Source organism: Vidua chalybeata, chromosome Z (genome assembly GCF_026979565.1).
Source record: "Vidua chalybeata isolate OUT-0048 chromosome Z, bVidCha1 merged haplotype, whole genome shotgun sequence".
Taxonomy (NCBI): domain Eukaryota; kingdom Metazoa; phylum Chordata; class Aves; order Passeriformes; family Viduidae; genus Vidua; species Vidua chalybeata.
In genome coordinates, this window is record NC_071570.1 from 38,930,903 (window position 1) to 38,944,455 (window position 13,553).

General features: G+C 33.9%; 1 protein-coding gene across 4 annotated transcripts in view; it reads right to left on the reverse strand.

The window, feature by feature from the left end:
• NIPBL (NIPBL cohesin loading factor) overlaps positions 1-13,553 on the reverse strand; it is a 151,373-nt gene that overhangs the window by 74,576 nt on the left and 63,244 nt on the right. For all 4 annotated transcript variants that reach the window (XM_053932643.1, XM_053932646.1, XM_053932641.1 and 1 more), the window contains exons 5-8: positions 11,880-11,979; positions 10,125-10,276; positions 8,792-8,952; positions 5,856-5,949 (exon numbers count right to left, since the gene is read on the reverse strand). In XM_053932643.1, coding sequence (XP_053788618.1) covers positions 5,856-5,949; positions 8,792-8,952; positions 10,125-10,276; positions 11,880-11,979 — 507 coding nt within the window. The remainder of the gene's footprint in view (positions 1-5,855; positions 5,950-8,791; positions 8,953-10,124; positions 10,277-11,879; positions 11,980-13,553) is intronic.

Sequence of the window (13,553 nt, forward strand, 5' to 3'; positions counted from 1 at the left end):
AACTGCTGTAGCAATCTGCAAACACCTTTTTTTCTGTGATTTTTGAACCATATCTTATCAAATCCTATATAATGCAATCAGCTATAAAAAGAACTTAATTGCATTGACAGAGACTTAGCCTTCTTTAAAATGTAAAGTTTTGAATCCACTTCTGGTTTGTTTACTCTGGCTCTACTTGCTCACTGTGTATCACTAGCTTGGACAGCAAACAAAGAAGCTTCTGTCCAGGAGACTGCACATATCACTGACATCTCCATCTCATGGTTTTGTCTGTACTTGCTAATCACACCACAATACTCACACCTTCTTGAAGTATTCATGATACCTCCTCTGATCATCTCTAAGCCTCTTCCTCTCACTTGCCTTCCAAAGATGATGCAGCAAAGTCACACCACTGATCACACTCTCTGTTGCGATCCACATGACTTAAAAGCATTTACTAAGGCTCTCAGGAAGTTAGAAATCACATATTTTTCAGTATTTAAAAAATTATTATCTTTCCACTTGCACAGTAACAACTTCCAAAGGGTCACATGCAACAGTATCGTCACACTCCTTTAACTCCCTTGTAGGCAAAGGTTCTCAGATGTTGATAAAAGCCTTTCAACCATCCTTACACCCTGTTTTGCCAGAAGCATCATTCTCTAAGCATGAAAGCTGGAAAAACTTCTAGAGAACAAATGAAGACTAATGTTTAATACTTGGTTCATAGCACATTGGAGAGAAACTTCAAGAATGTTCAAGTGCTTTTTTAAATCCATAAGAAAGTGATCATCCACACTCCTGGAACATGATTTAAACAGGTACCAAATTGGTGTATAAAGCTGGACACAACATTCCAGACATTTTACTGGAAAAACCTTTGAAAAGAGAGGCTTTAAGAAATATATATGTGCTACATGTGAATTTTTAAGATTCACATATGAGTAATTACACTGTAAACAAGTTCCTAAGGGCAGAAGTTAGAGAAGAGAACCAGAGCATTCATATTGTATTCACAACGAAATTTGTCTGTTGGAAAAGCTAGGAACTTTGTGATTACAGAACTTGAGGAACACACTACTGCCAACAGATTTTAAGAGACTGTAGCTAAAATGTGTAAATGAAGTGTGTCTTTTTTTCCTTTTTTCCTTGACATGATCTAATTTATGACCTTCATATAAAGGGAAGTTTTTCATAAAAATGGCATCAGACAAATTCACCCTGGAACTCTGGCTAAACCAGTCTCAAAATTGGTAACAATCAGTTTGAGAATTTGTGCCTCTGGAAGACTCAAAAAGGGAAGAACAGTCCGTTCAAAAGGATGATAGAGGCCTACCCAGAGTATAACACTTAGTCTGTATGACTGAAATACACACTAGAACAATTTTTCTGTAAGAACTGAGATAACGAAGAAATGATATTCCAAAAGGAATTTGTTAAGAATAACTATCATCAAATCTTGAAGAGTTGAGTGCCATATCTGGACTCCTAGCATGGCTTTCTATATAGTAGAAAGCCACAGTAATCATAGAAATCTCATAGTACTTTCACTAACAAGATCAAGAGTGTTATTCTAGTGTAATCTAGACAAAAATAGATCACTGTAAACTGTAAATTTGTGTGAAGCTATGTTCACACAAATACGATTTTTCTTAATAAAAATGAAGTGAGTATATGTGAACAAGTGCAGCTTTCCAGAGCACTGTCTTAAGTATAATAGTTTAAAATATTTGTCATTAATATCTTCTCATGTAACAGAATTAGAGGCAATTTTATTAATCTAAATATCATTAATGCTTTTGATTTTAAGTCTTTAAGAGGCCAACCCATGCTTTTAAAAATAGAATCAAAAGTTGTCTTGACTAATTTGAGTAATTTTCTTAAACAGAACAAATTCAGTGACAAGAAGTACAAACTTCTTATTTACCTTTTAACTGCAAACCATAAGAGGAAGATAGACAAGCTCCATAGAAAGACAGTAGAATGTTTAAACCAACTTGCAGTATGAATCTAAGTTATCAGCCAAATGTAGTTATATTCGCATATATAACAGTAGTATCACACCAAGTAGTCTTCAGTCTCCTGACCATTCATCCTAAATTGTCAGATAGAGATGTATCTATGACTTAGGACAGTAGAACATCAAAATATATGCAGACCAATTAAGTCAGTTAAAAACATCAAAGACAATTGGAAGCTCAAAAACAATGACTTAAGTAAAGGTAATAGAAACTGTGCTGTTCAGTTTGTAGATTAGATTAGTGCAAGACAGGTTAATGTTCTTTGATATGTAAATGTCTGATATATAAAAAAAAAGGATGTGGTCTGGTTTTCTTTGCCCATTGGAAAGAAGTCATGAAGCATCATGACTAACTGCAACAAAAATGATTCAGGTAAAGCATTAGGAGCTTTCTAGCACTAAGAATTTGAATAAGATCTATAGCAAAACCAAGGAAACTGTTACTGACATTTTAAAATATATGGAAGTTACTGAGAGTAGTACTGCTACACACAGCCAACATGACTGTAAAAAGATGGCAAGACCTCAAGTCCTTTCCTGCAGCTTTTTCTAAAATCCTAGAATCTTCCTCTGGAAACCTTCCTAAATTTTGCGTTAGATATAAAGAAAATGCTACTGATTTTGATTAGGAAACAACACTGATACTTATTTTCAAAGAGCATAACTTAATTTAAAATTCAAGCTTAAAGAGATAGCATATGAGACAGATAAAGAACATACATTTGAGAAGTTTTTAGGGACAGATTGTATTCACTTTCCATATCCTTTTCCAATAGTTTTCAGAGAAGAGTCCCACCACTCTACCCAGAGTTTAAAAGGCCTCATGAAAAACTCAGTTTTTGCTGTTCTAGCTGAGAATGGATATATTCAGAGCTTCCTTGCACAAAAAGTTAAGACTTGAAAGAAAAACAAGAATTAATGTTTATTTTGGTGCTATCAGAAAAAATCCTTAAATAAATTTCTTCTGCCATTCTTTTGAAGGAGAGAAGGGAAGATGGTATTTTTTCTTCACAACTAGCACTGAAGAGAGAGTACTGAAGTCTACACTATAGATTTGAGATGATTCCTAATTCTTCTTGTTATCTATTCTATATTCAGAGACCAAGTGTAGTGCAGTCTGACTGGAGAAGTTCTGTAAAGCCCTAAGAAAACAGATGTGATCTTTCCAAATTATTCAGAAAACAATCAAATATTCATTAACAATTTATGGAGGGAATACAACCTATTTGTGAAAAAGAGTGCAAAATTACATAATTTTGTAAGAGTTGTTGCTAGTCCTTATAGATATTTTCCTAAGTATTTAGGCAACTGTATGGAAACAGGACTGTAAATGATATGAAAAGCAGTGGACTAAAAACATTGTGGAAGCCTTTCCTTTATCCAATTCTTTAGAAGTTTCCTCAAGAAAAAAATTAAGAATTAAAATAAAATGTGAGGTTCCATAGCAGTAGGAAAGTAGAACAAATGGATAAAACATTCTGATGAGCAAGTAATCTTCAGCAATGGAATCCAGGGGATATTTTATGAGGTCAACAAGAGGAAAACACTCCATGATACTCCATACTCTATTCACAGAATGAGTTTTTAAAAAGTCATCCTCTGGCAACAGATGACAGCATGAAAACAGACAGATAAAACAACAACAAAAAAAATTTGGGATTAAACTTCAGCTGCTCTTGTGCCTTTAGTGAAGCAGAAGTGAAGCAAAGACAGTGAAATTTTACTCCACTGATTAAATTAATAACCACCCAAACCACATAAGTAAGTCCTGCCATCTCTCAAATATTTACCTGTGTTGCAAACAAAACTTCTCCTTCATTCAGATTCTGTCAAACAGACAGCTACATTGAGTGTGAAGGTAATTCAAGACTGCAATCATGGTCTCAATTTCTCCAGAAGTCTTGTAACCTTTGGTAAATGCCTCAAGCCTCTATGTTATATAAGAAAGCTCCGACATTATAACAACCTTCCTGAAATCTCCCTCTGATTATGATTAGTTACACGTTTTGCCGTTCTTGCCAGACAAACGGTAAGTATTTTGCACATTTTTCTTTATCAAGGTTTGTCACCTGCTAACCAAACTTTCAGGGACTAATAAAAGAGCAACAAAGAGCTCAGCATAAATACTTGCTGTATTCATCCCAACTTTCACTACAAATCATAGGCCAAAAATTCCCCGTAGGGGATCCCATGTTCTTAATAACACTGAAATTATTTACAACTCTTCTATAAATTTCTAAAATACTAGATGGAGCATCAAAAACTGGTTCTCTCAATCAGGATTCATTAATGTCTTAAGGAGGGCAAAATGTTAACACCATTAGCAGCAGTATTTCAGCCGTGCAATTTATCAAATGGAAAAGCAAAGTTAACATGGAGATAAATCAGAAAGTTCTTCTTGCACTTTAATGCTATTGCTGAAACATTACAATCTCAACTATACAATCAGTCTGTTTTCAGAAATAATCTGAAAAGGTATCCCTTCAAAACTGGGTTCTGAGACAGCTAATTGAAACAGCAGTAATTTTAACAAAAAAAAAAAAAATTCAAATATTATCTGACTGAATGGTAATCACATATATGAGTGGGCTAACTTAGATCCACATCCTTGTTAAACCTATAAGCTTGACAAGGAGTGAAAAATAACCACATTTACACAAGGCTTACAGGAAGCCCTTTAGAACAAGACATCCTGAAATACTGAAGCTCCTGGCATCCTATACACATACTTCTCACTTGCCACCTGAACCATAGGATAATTCAGTTAGGAAGGGACCTCAGGAGATGTTTAACTCATCCTCATGCTCAAAGCAGGGTAAGGCAGGGACACATCATATCAGGTTTTATCCAACCTGATCCTGAAAACCTCCAAGGATAGAAAATTCATAGATTCTATGGGGATCCTTTTCCACTGCTTGATTTCACTGTCCTGATAATGAAAATGTTTATTCTTAGATCTAGTTAGAACCTCCTATTTAAATTTAAGTCCATTGTATTTCACCCTTCTTCTATAACGATGAAAAGACTGACTCAGATCTTCCTAATAATCCCTTATAGGCATGGAAAGGCTACCCTGAGGTCCACCCTTGACAAACATGTCTTTTATCCAGGCTGCATAATGCCTTCACATTTTCTGTAATCTCCAGCATCTTCTGTCCTCTTCACTGCCTAAACTGATCACCCAGTAAGACTTTTTTTTTTTTTCTGGTCTATAGAGAAGAATTGACTGTTTCATTTGTCAATTATTGCCCTGTAAATGTACAATCACTGAAAAAGAAAATTAACAAGAATATGTCCCAACCCCTACCTTACCAAGTGGATTTTAGTATAAAGAATTATTTTGAGCAGATTTTTTTCTGTTTTCTCTCAACTGACAGACAGTTCACCCTATACCTCTCCACAGCTAAGGTTTTCAGGCTTCATTTATGCTATGTGTATTGAGCTTATTTATTTTCATATTTTTAAAACTTCATTATTGTAATTAAGACAAGTGCTGCATGTTAAAATACTTCTGAGATGGTTAAGGGTTCAATACTCGTAATGCTGCCTTTAAAACTTTTCTTATCAACTGAATTATTATAAAGAATTTAATTCTCAGATTGGAAAGGATTTTAAATCCTTCTGTCCTCCATAAACTTGAGCTTTATTTTGAAGGATGATAGGTTAATTGTCACACCATCACAAATTTCTTCTGGATCAGGGCTCAAAATAATTTTGCATCCAAAACATAATGGCATAGTCTGTAGTACTATTTAAATACAAAACTCAGGAGAAAAAACGAAATACCTCTTTATATTCTCTGTTTTTTCAAACTGGGAAAAATAAATTGACATATATATGACTGCTAGACTACCTTTAAGGGCTCCATCACTTCCAGCTGGAGAGCAGACTGACTGTGGTGACCTCAAGGAAAAAGACGCAGCATTCCTTATTGAAGGATCGCCATCCTAAAGTAAGAATAATAAAAAAGTTAACATATGAACATAAACACCTGTTAAAATAAAAACTGAAATTAGTACATAAATTAATAAAATAGATTGGGCAAAAAGCACACAAGAAATACTTGTGTATTATAATACTTGTGTATACTTGTGTAGAAACAGAGTCACATTAAAATCTTTGTAAATTAAACTATTAAACTATAATATAAGCAATGCTCCAATCAGACTTAAGAAGAATCTATAATCACACAAAAGGCACATAAAAATAAATCTTTGTGTATATTTTCTAGCTAGACAAGCACTTTTGAGTTTACACTAAGATTCCACTTAGAACTTTTTGTTGCAAGTACTCATTGTCAAGAGCTGTAGAGCAGATGCATGACCTTTATATAACACCATTTGAAATAAATAGTTTAAAATGGTTTTTAAAACTCCGTTTTTTACATAACCTACTCTTAAAAGATTATCTAGAATGCTACCTCGCTTTTATAGTTCAACAAAGTAACACTTTTTATTTGTATCCTCAGCATACAGAAGACAGGATTGAATAGAATTTCTACCAGTCCCATTCTTCTCATGTAAAACACAGCTAGAGTGATTTTAGCTGTAAGACTTAAACAGGAAACAACTCAATAGCAATATGAAGCACTTCCCCAACCTGCTCCAAAGCAATTAATAATTTCTGACAAAATTTTTCACAATATAATACTAATTGCAATGTAATTATGTCCATGCTCTATTTTTAGCAATGTAAATGTGTATTTTTTACCTGCACACTATCCTTATATAAAATGTGAAATGCACTATTCCAATCTCCATTCAGAGTTTTACATGGGTTTTTCCAATGCTTTTGTGGAGCCCTCTGCTGGTCACAACTACTCATTCATGCAGTGCCCTAACTAAACTTCAACTATAGAATGGTATTTCCCACTTCAACTACTGCTTTCTATACAGCATCTGTAAGAATGTTTGGGGAAAGGAAAAAAAAAAAAAGCTAGAAAAATCTGTATCTATGAAGACAAAATTTCTATAATTACAAACAAATTCTAAAAATGTAATTCTTCCAAAAGGTACAGAAATACAAATTAATGAAGTCTCCAAAGAAGTTCTACAGTTATTTCACGTTTCCTAATTAAGTTGATTATTTCAGTAGTTAACATTCTAATGTGGCTCTTGAGGTATCTGTATAAAAGTAATTTTTTCACATAGCCTTTTCTTTCCTTTATTTTTTAATCTGAATTATCTGTGTGATAAATGCTTTTTTAGCCTTTTGACCAATATAAACCCAATTAACAGAATGTTAAAAGATTTAATTGTAATTATGTTTTTACACGTCTGCATGAAAGAAACCAGCATTCAGGAGTGAGACAGAAAGCAAAATTGGTGTTTCAAGGAGATAGCAGCCTCCTTGATAGATGGACAATCACGCTCTGTATGTGGCCAAACAGTCAAATTCCACGTGCGTAGTCATAGACTAGGCTGTACCTTATGAAGGGGTAGATGACACTGCTAAAAGGGAGAGTTTGAGGTTTATGGACTTAAGGTGATTACAACTCCAAGAACACAGATCCATAAGAAATCAGATTTCATCAGTTTTATCACCTATGAACACTTATCACACAATTACATTAGATTTTTTTTTTCCATTCACAGCACAACAAACCTAAACTTACACTATGGTGTTAATTACGATTTTTTTTTTTTTTTTTTGCAAGAGTGCTTGCAAAAAGAGTTGTTACCTTCTGAGGAAATTCTCCTGGGCAAAGGAGTTTAATTATATTAATATTCAGACCAGCACAATAAAATGAGTTCTGTATCAAAAGTATATGATGTTATTTTAAGTGAAATTGAACTGATATCCTATTGAGTTACTCAATTAGCTACTGCACTGAAATTATGGAACTGACATTTTTTTCCCAAACTGACTTTTCTTTGATTTGTAATAAATCTCAGAAGCACACCCATATTGAAAAATAAGCTTAATAACTTCTTATCAGGTATGTTTTATTAAGTCAGGAGAAGATCTTTAACCATGATTGTCAAAGACACAGGCAAAGACAACTTCTACTAAATTAACTAAACAGACTAACTAGGTATACAACATTTTGGGTAGAGATGTCATTCCTAACACAGCTCACAGCTGACAAATTTTCAGAAACATGCATTCACACTTCCCTAGTTTGGACCTTCACCAAATGATGAATAATGTTCTAGGAATGCTCTCAAGTTTACAAAAAATTGTCCTTAAATTGAATGAATATGTAGCGAGCCTTTAAGGGTATACTTGCTGATTTTACATTTCAGAGAAACACAATGTATTAACTTTTTTAAAGCAATAAAATCCTAAAATGAATAAAAATAATTTAAGTTCTTCACTTTTTTGATTCTTAAAATACTCATTCATAAAGGTCTTCTCCAAAGTAGAAAAAGCTGCAACATTATAATTATTATTCATACAGAGATGCAAAACTTTATTCAATATTCTTCAAACTGTTTTCTGTATTATAGTTTCTAAAATCAGCTTTAAAAGTTATAATTAAAAATAAAACACAGGTACCACATATGCACCATTAAGAAAGTGCACAAACAGATAAAAATGCAAGTTACAACATTTATTACTTTCTATGTCTAGCATTTCTCCAATTAGATCAGCCAAAGAGGATGTACTATGTTTTCACAGTCTGTCCATTTTCAAATGAGTCTACAGATCTGAAATTCAAATCTATCGTCAGTAGTTTAATTCCTCAACAGCATCATAAAATATCTGACTTCTAAGGCAGTTAAACACATACTTGCTTAATCATAGTAAATATCTGCTTAATCATAATAAATTGATTAGGTAACATACATCACTACTGAGTCTGTGCACCATCTGTAGGTAGTCTTCATTTGAGCCATGTCTAGAATTATCAGCATGATGATTAGCTGAATTTCCAGACAACTGACTTGAAACTTTATTTTCATGGAGATTCCTCATCCCAGCTGTGACAATGGGACTGGATACGGAAGCTGGAATACAAAAAAATTAACTATATTGATACAGCCATGCAGTCATAAACTTGAAAAGATTCAGAGGAAACACCCTAATGGTGGATATCAAAACACTGGATGCAAGAGGTCTGGAATCTGAACAAGAATCCAACTTGCTACAAATATCTTGATTACAAACACATTAACTAAGATTTTTCAAAAGGATTTAAAATATTAATTCCATGTACAAATTAGCCAATTTTCTCTCCATATCTATTCTAATTATAGTCAGTAACTTCCTTACTGATTACAGAAAACTTTGTTTACTTCTATATAACTTGAACTCACTACCTTAGTAACTTTCAAGGTCATGGGACATACAACATTACATACAAAACAGCTGTATATATATTCTATTCTGTATATATTGTGTATATATATATAGTATTATATATATATCATATATATAATATATACTATATATTGTATATATTATATATATATATATATATATTGTGTATATATATATAATATGTATATATTCTATTCTGTATATATATTCACAATGTTAAACTTTAAGAAAAAATTATTTAAAAGAATCCAGTAGAATTCTACTTGCCAACTAAAAAAAATGCCCTAGATACCTTAATACTGTTCATGTGTTCAGGATTGTTTTCAGACAAGGGAAGAACAAAAAATCCATTTGTTCTGAAGGTCATCTTTGCCAGTTACTGCATACCTTGAGCATAATTCTAGCCAATGTAGAATTAATCGGACACTAAAAAGGGCCAGTAAGGCTAAAGAATCTCTGAAGTTAACTAAAGAATCTCTAAAGTTAAGAAAACTTAACTTTTCATTGGCAGAAATGAGGTTTTCCCTAGTACATGTGATGCTCACAGCTAACAAATACAACTTTTGGGTTGTTCAGATTGTTTTCATTGTCACATATACAGGGCAACGATGCAAATTGGGCACAAGTACGGGAGCATTGCAACATTAATGTGTTTTACCTTTTCTTCTTCTGTTTAATATTTTTAAAACAAAGTAGATACCACCACATTTTCCAGCCAAAAAACAAAGCTTAAATATACCTGCCTCAAAGATTTGCATTGAGTATGTGACTCCTTCAAAGAAATTAGAAACCATGAAATGTGCACATGGAAGTAAAGTTGACATGAAATAAGAGAATGAAATAAACATCACAGACTTACCTTGCTGCATTTGAGGATGAGCTGTATAACTTGGAGGATGTGAATATGGCATGTATCCTGCAGGGCTTTGAGGAGCATATGGACTAGGCACTGGACTGTTCTGTTGTGCCAAAAATCTGTTAGCAGAGCTTGTCTGTGGTGGCACAAACCGGCTAAAAAGAAAACAAAATTGCAAAATAGTTATTAAAATTGAGAATAGCAAATATAGACAAATTCATTATTTCTTTGGAAGTTATACCTTCAGAAGATGAAAATTCCTTTAAGATGAAAAAAGCCCCCAACACAACTGAGAACTTTCTTCAGAAGCAGTATTTTAAGCTATCTATACTTTCCTAACTGCACGTCTTACTGAAGAGTCAGCAGATAATAAAAAGCATTCATAAGACCTTCACCTAGGGAAGGGAAACAATGACACACATAGGTATGGAAATTAGATCTGCAATTTCCTAAAGTTAATCTCCAAAGTTTGAATGACAGTGACAGCAAATGTTTTAAACAACTTGGTCACTAGGATTAACAAGGAGCCATTTACTCTTTCTTCACTTTTCAGAAAGGTTCCAAATAACTCCATCTAACAGAACTACACTATCAAAACATAGGAATGCTATAGGCAGTTAGGTACGACCTGATGCAAGTCCACTGAACACAACTTCCTCTTTCACTGGCTTTATCTTAGACTCGTTCTACAGATAAGAAGCCATAAAAATAGCATTGACTTGTGACAATAATACATGCACATTATTACTTACATTCTTATATGAGTTTCTCAAAATTAAAATAACCAAATAAATACATCAGTAAGTACATCACAAGCTATCACAATCCCAAGTTCTAAACAGGAACTCAATGAAGGTAAGCTTCCATAGAAAGAAACAGCAAAGTACTTAACATAAGGATTTTGCAAGGATTTCAAGAGAACTTTGTACTATTCATTGTAATAGTCACAACTCAAACAACCTTTTTAGATATCCCTTTTAGATTTAAAAGTTTTAAAGTGTGTTGGTTGTTGTGAAGATACAGAACATTTCATTTGCCAGTTACAGTAACTTGAAGGGAAACCTGAAATCAGTTTATTTTAATAATGATATCTAATAACTGAAGATGGGACCTGTTAAAGCCCAGTATCTGGGTTGAAACTGCAAGCAGAACTCTCTCCTCTCATCCAGAGTATTTTAATATATTAGTAAAAGCATAAATTATACGTAAATGCTACTTGCAAACACTCAAAAACTTAAAAAACCAGAAATCTGATGAGGATTCTGCTGGAAGATTGGCCAAACTACCGGGCCTATCTTTCTGCAAGAAGCTTTTTGCATAACTGTTACAGTATTACTCCATGCTTTTACAAATCTTCTTTTCCACCATTCTGCTGAACCAGTACTGGGACAAGCTGGAACACACCAGTCTATTCTGTCCTATCCTCTTGTCACCAGTGTCAGTTTCTGACATGGGTAGAAGACAGCCAGATGGTAACAGGAGGCAGAGGGAGTCCTTAGGCAGGAAAGTCTGGCCAAATTATGGGATGGAGTGAGAGAGAGGAGAATTCATGATGAATCCTTAGAATACAGGGATTCGTTCACTGACAGAAATATGTTTCTTTGCATATGAAGAAACTTACCCTGCTATCAGACAAATGCCAAATTTGTCATGACACTGACCATCTTCCACTTACATATTTGCAACAAGAATTGGCTGTCAGTGTAGGAACAACTTGTAGTTCACTCCCCTCCCACCCCATTTAAAAGAAAGGATTACCTGGAAGGGCTATGTGAGATAGTGGTTTGTTGATAATTGGAAGATGCAGGACTACCACGCATGGAATTCTGAGAAATATTAAACTGTGACATCATCATCCCTATTAAAAAAAAAGATAGCAGCATTACTTTACACACATTTCCTTTTCAATCCATGAAGTATCTCATTTCAGAGTCTATTACATACAACGAGATTATGAAATTTAATGACATTATAAAATTTATTGCCATTAAGATCATCTACCCACAACTGCTAAAAAAAATAGAAATTACTGAATCCATGTGTGATGTCCATTTTACATCATGACATAAAAAAGTGTTCTCTAAAGTTGTGTTAAATCAGCAAATATTAACAGTAGGTTCTTCATCTCTTAGTTAGAACTTCTTAAGTCAAAATCTACTAGTAAAGAGAAACATTTTAAACCAGGACATATATTCTGCACCTGAGGCTAGTGTGTACAATACTTTTTGTGTGAATAAGCAAAAGATTTGGCAGATTCACAAGTCAGAACACAGAAAACTTATCTTAGTTGTTGGAGCAACTATAGCAATCCTAGGTTGAGTGCTGCAAGATATTCTCACTGCTCCAATAATATTTAGTGGTCTCTTTCAACCCAGAGACAAAAGCTTTCTATTCCACCTCTATTAAGCTTAGAGGGAATGTTTTCAAAGAACGTGCTGAACTATTTCAGTTGCAAAGCAGAACCAATATCCCAACTGTGACTCCTACAGCTAGTAGATAATCACAGTCATGTGTTGGAAGTTCAGGTGTTGAACTGGCAAGACATATGTATCAATGTTCTTGAAACTAACTAATTTAAGAGGCATTTGAACAATGCCCTTAATTCGACTGAATTTTCAGTCAGCCCTGAAGTTGTCAGGTGGCTGGGTTAGATGATCATAGTAGGTCTCTTCCAACTGAAATATTCTATTCTATTCTGACTCACATTGGATTAACAGGAATTTAAAGGAATCTTTTTTTTCCTCTCTTCAATACAGGAAAAAAGAATATCCTAACAACTACATGACAAGGTGACATAGAAACACAAAAATGTAAATGAATTTGCAGTTATTTTAGTGACAGAATATCTTACAGCTAAAAAAGTGCTAGAACTCATGAATATACAATGTCTTGGGAAACCACAGTAAGTGATCTATAGCCTTTTATAGAAATTCATTAATAGTACAAATATTTTAGATAGACAAATGTCCCCAATATGAAATTGTTGGAAGATTTTTGTTAATCCTACAGTTGCTATCCATCAGTTTCAATTACTGCAATAATCACACATGCAAAACTAGTTTCAGAAAACCTCCCCTGTCACCCTCTTTTCTCCTCTACTTTTTCCAGCAGAGACAGTGATAATCCCACAGGAATTAAGCCATTACTACCTCCCTAGTAGGTGGCAAATGCTGCATTCCATGTACTAATACTATAGCACACTAATACTGGCCCTGAATAGGAGTTAAAGTCCTATGTTGTGCTAAAAAAAGTTAGGTATTTCGATACCTCAATATAGAGTACATTTCAGTGTCCGGAGTTAACAGATGGGGACTCCTCAACTTCTACTAGATTTGTTTAAATAGATGCTGTTTGTCTCACATAGAGGCAAGTGAACATAAAATCCCAGGGATTTTTTTATGCTGAAAGGAGCTCCCAGCATGCCCACTGTCC